Raw genomic sequence first — 3,193 nt, forward strand, 5'->3', positions numbered from 1 at the left:
AATATTGTATTATATTCTTTCAAAACATCGGGTTTTGCTACAGTTACAACTAAAGAAGATTACGAGCCAGGAGACGAATTACCATTCTCCGAATAGATTCGGACTATTGATTCCAAAAACGTATTTTAAGGATGTAATATGATCATTATGTGCATACTGAGACGATGTGTTAATAACCAAAAGTCCAGCAGATGAAGAAATTATTAATCACACACAGGCCAATCAATAATCAATATAATTACACAGCCTACAGTGTTGGGTGTACCAATCATACATTTTAACCGAGTTAAGGTACAGTATTAACGTGTACGTTATACAAGTTGCAGTCTTTTATTTCGAAAATAACCGCCTCACCAAAAAGGCTTATTCGTTTATAACGAGCAAACACTGCCAGTCCCTTGAATCTCGTAAATTCCCTCGAATCTAGTGAATAATTTCTTTTTACTGTATTACAAATTTTATTTATTTTTTGTAAATCCACTATAATAAATTCTCTTCTCTTACAGAACTTAGAATCGCGAGTAAAGGATTGTGCTGATTAGGTAAAATCTGCTTAGTTCAATCATAAGGGCTACTTAAAGCAGCACATTCCACTGATATTGAACAAGAAGTTAGTAATATATACATACTTTCTTCCTTTCACAAGTAAGTTATGCACAATAAATTATTATAATGATGAATGATAACATTAAATCACATGATCCATAAAATATTATTTTACACATCACGATTAAAACTCAATATTTATAGTTACACCTTCAATTAAAACTATATTTATAAATTACCCTTGTGATATGTAGTATCATCATAAGACATTAAATTGGTGGCATTTCTAACATTTTAACAAAAATAAATATTTCTAGCTCGAACTCAAATTACCAGATGCAGTATCCTCTTTATCATTGTGAATTCCTTTCATGGAAACTTCCACCTTTTTATCTTTATTCATAATTAAGTTTTTATTAAAAGGAAAGATCAACCACTTGTTCTATCAAAAAAAGTTTTTGGAGCCAGTTGAATCCAGATTACATAGTTTACATTAATTAATCTAAACTGAATAATTCAGCCGACCCTGAAGTTTGTTTGGTTTTCTTAAAAAAGCCAGAATTATTATTGCTAAACATTTTCCCAAACTCAAGGCCTTACATCACATCACAAAGAGATACTATTCTCAGCTGACTTTTAGGAAGCATATGATCAGTCAGTGTTGGGTTTCAAATTATCCTCCAGCTGACAGCGCTGTCTGGAGGACTGGAGAACATTCTTAGTATTAGTTTTTTTAATTTTTTGTTTGCAGTTTTCAGTGTACGGACAAGTCAGCTGAGAAGTCCAACAATGTATGCCAGTTCAGCCTCTCATAGCAATGTAGTTACACATTGTTAAAGTTATAAATACAATATTATTACTTCTTATTCAGTTGTAGTTATTTACTCAAAATATAGTTCATTATTCTGGTATAACATACAGCCCGTTACAGTCAGACTACACAGTCAACAGTTGTCAGTGATGAGCTGTGTCATATTACAAGTAGTGTTTTGTATAAGAAATCATCATTGCGAAACAGTTCCTAAGAAGTTGGTATCCTTTGCTGATTGCTTAAAAGGATACCAGATTAATCCACAGAAAAGTTTGTCATCTGATGATGCTTGAAATTTCCCTTTTATAATTGCTAGTACTATTGCATCACACTGTACTGTATATGTATTTCACTTGCTCTGCTTTCATACAGAGGTTCAAATTACCACACAAAATTGGCAAAAATTGACAAACTATTTAAATATCCGAAGTCTAATAATAGGTTTTTGTTAGATTTTTAATAAATTTACAGTTGCTATTTACATTTGGATATGGGTCTATTTAACGAATAAATTTAATAGTATATAGTGATGTTATATGTAAAAATTTACTAATAATTATTAAATCATATTAGGACATTGCAACCTGGTGAAATAGTTAGAAGATTGATTAATAAAAATAAAAAACTGATATAGTTGCTGAAACCGGAGAGTTATTTTTAAAACAAGACAGTTAATTTGAAGTATGGAAGAACCGAATACTGTTGAAATAAAAAAAAGTACTGTTGAAGATAAAAGGTCAGAAAAAACAAAAATAGAAAATACAGAAACTGAATTGGTAACAAACAATAGATGTTCAGAAGCAAATGAAAATAATGCAGTAAGCGTTGTAAAAAGTAATGACTCTAAATCAAAAAAGAAAAAAAATGTTCATAAAAAAGAAGTTTCAGAAAGTAAAGACCAAATTTTGCCTTCTGATAATCATGATTTGAAGGATGTGCAACCACAAGAGGACAACATTCAGTTAGGTTTGTCTACAATAAGTTGTAACAAACTACCTGTTAAAATATCTGAATACACTAAAGGAAAGAACTCAAAGAAAGATGAACACGCATACTCTAAACTCAAGACAGACAATATAGAATCAAAGGAACAAATATTGTCTATTAGTATTCACATTAGTACAACACAAAATCTTTGTGTCCCTTCAAAAACAGATGGTACAGTTCCCTTAAAACAAACTCCTGACAATGAAAAAGAGACTAATAAGCACCAACTAAAAAAATCAGCAGCTGAAGAAGTATATCTGTTGACAGATGAATTTTCTAGTAATATTCGATCAGCTTTAGACATTTTAAAAACGATCATAGTGGAGAAAGCTCTATCAATAAAAACTTCTCGTACATTACCAAAAATCACTGACGATAAAGATAATTTTTCAAAAGAACAAATAAAAATAACAAATAAAACAAATAGAAACAGTAGAAGAAAATAGCTTTGTTGACATTACTACAGTTGTATGTACTCAAGTGCTAACCGAATTAACTTCTGCAGCACTAAATTTAAGTCCTTGTTTCTCATATTAAATTTCTTGTATTTATAAAACATTATTTTGATTAAATATTTATTATTTTTGTTTGTTGTGAAAAAGTGTTTTATTTTTTTAGATAACTTTTACTTTTTACTCAGTACAAAGTACAATTTGATAAATAGATTTATTACAGAAATAGAATGAAAATAGCTGGACCAAGTTATGTATTTTTTTAATTTATCTAATCCCACTGAATTGGTATTAAAATCTGGAAATGTATATTGTTATAATAAACATTTCCAATTTAATATTTATGCAGTAAATGATTATAAACATCACTGAAATAATAAATTTGGAACTTAATATC

The 3,193-nt window shown here is 29.4% G+C and overlaps 1 protein-coding gene across 1 annotated transcript; it reads left to right on the forward strand.

Annotated features, from left to right (window-relative positions):
• The first annotated feature begins 514 nt into the window (after positions 1–514).
• Positions 515–2,790, forward strand: LOC142322681 (uncharacterized). Its single transcript, XM_075361760.1, has 2 exons — positions 515–645; positions 1,931–2,790. The coding sequence occupies exon 2, from the start codon at positions 2,041–2,043 to the stop codon at positions 2,788–2,790; it is 750 nt and encodes a 249-aa protein (XP_075217875.1). The 5' UTR covers positions 515–645; positions 1,931–2,040.
• The last annotated feature ends 403 nt before the right edge of the window (positions 2,791–3,193 follow it).

Source organism: Lycorma delicatula, chromosome 4, assembly GCF_047948215.1.
Source record: "Lycorma delicatula isolate Av1 chromosome 4, ASM4794821v1, whole genome shotgun sequence".
Classification (NCBI taxonomy): domain Eukaryota; kingdom Metazoa; phylum Arthropoda; class Insecta; order Hemiptera; family Fulgoridae; genus Lycorma; species Lycorma delicatula.

What these genes read in the sequence shown, in the direction of transcription:
- LOC142322681 (XM_075361760.1), top strand. Translation starts at nt 2,041, where the DNA reads ATGGAAGAACCGAATACTGTTGAAATAAAAAAAAGTACTGTTGAAGAT.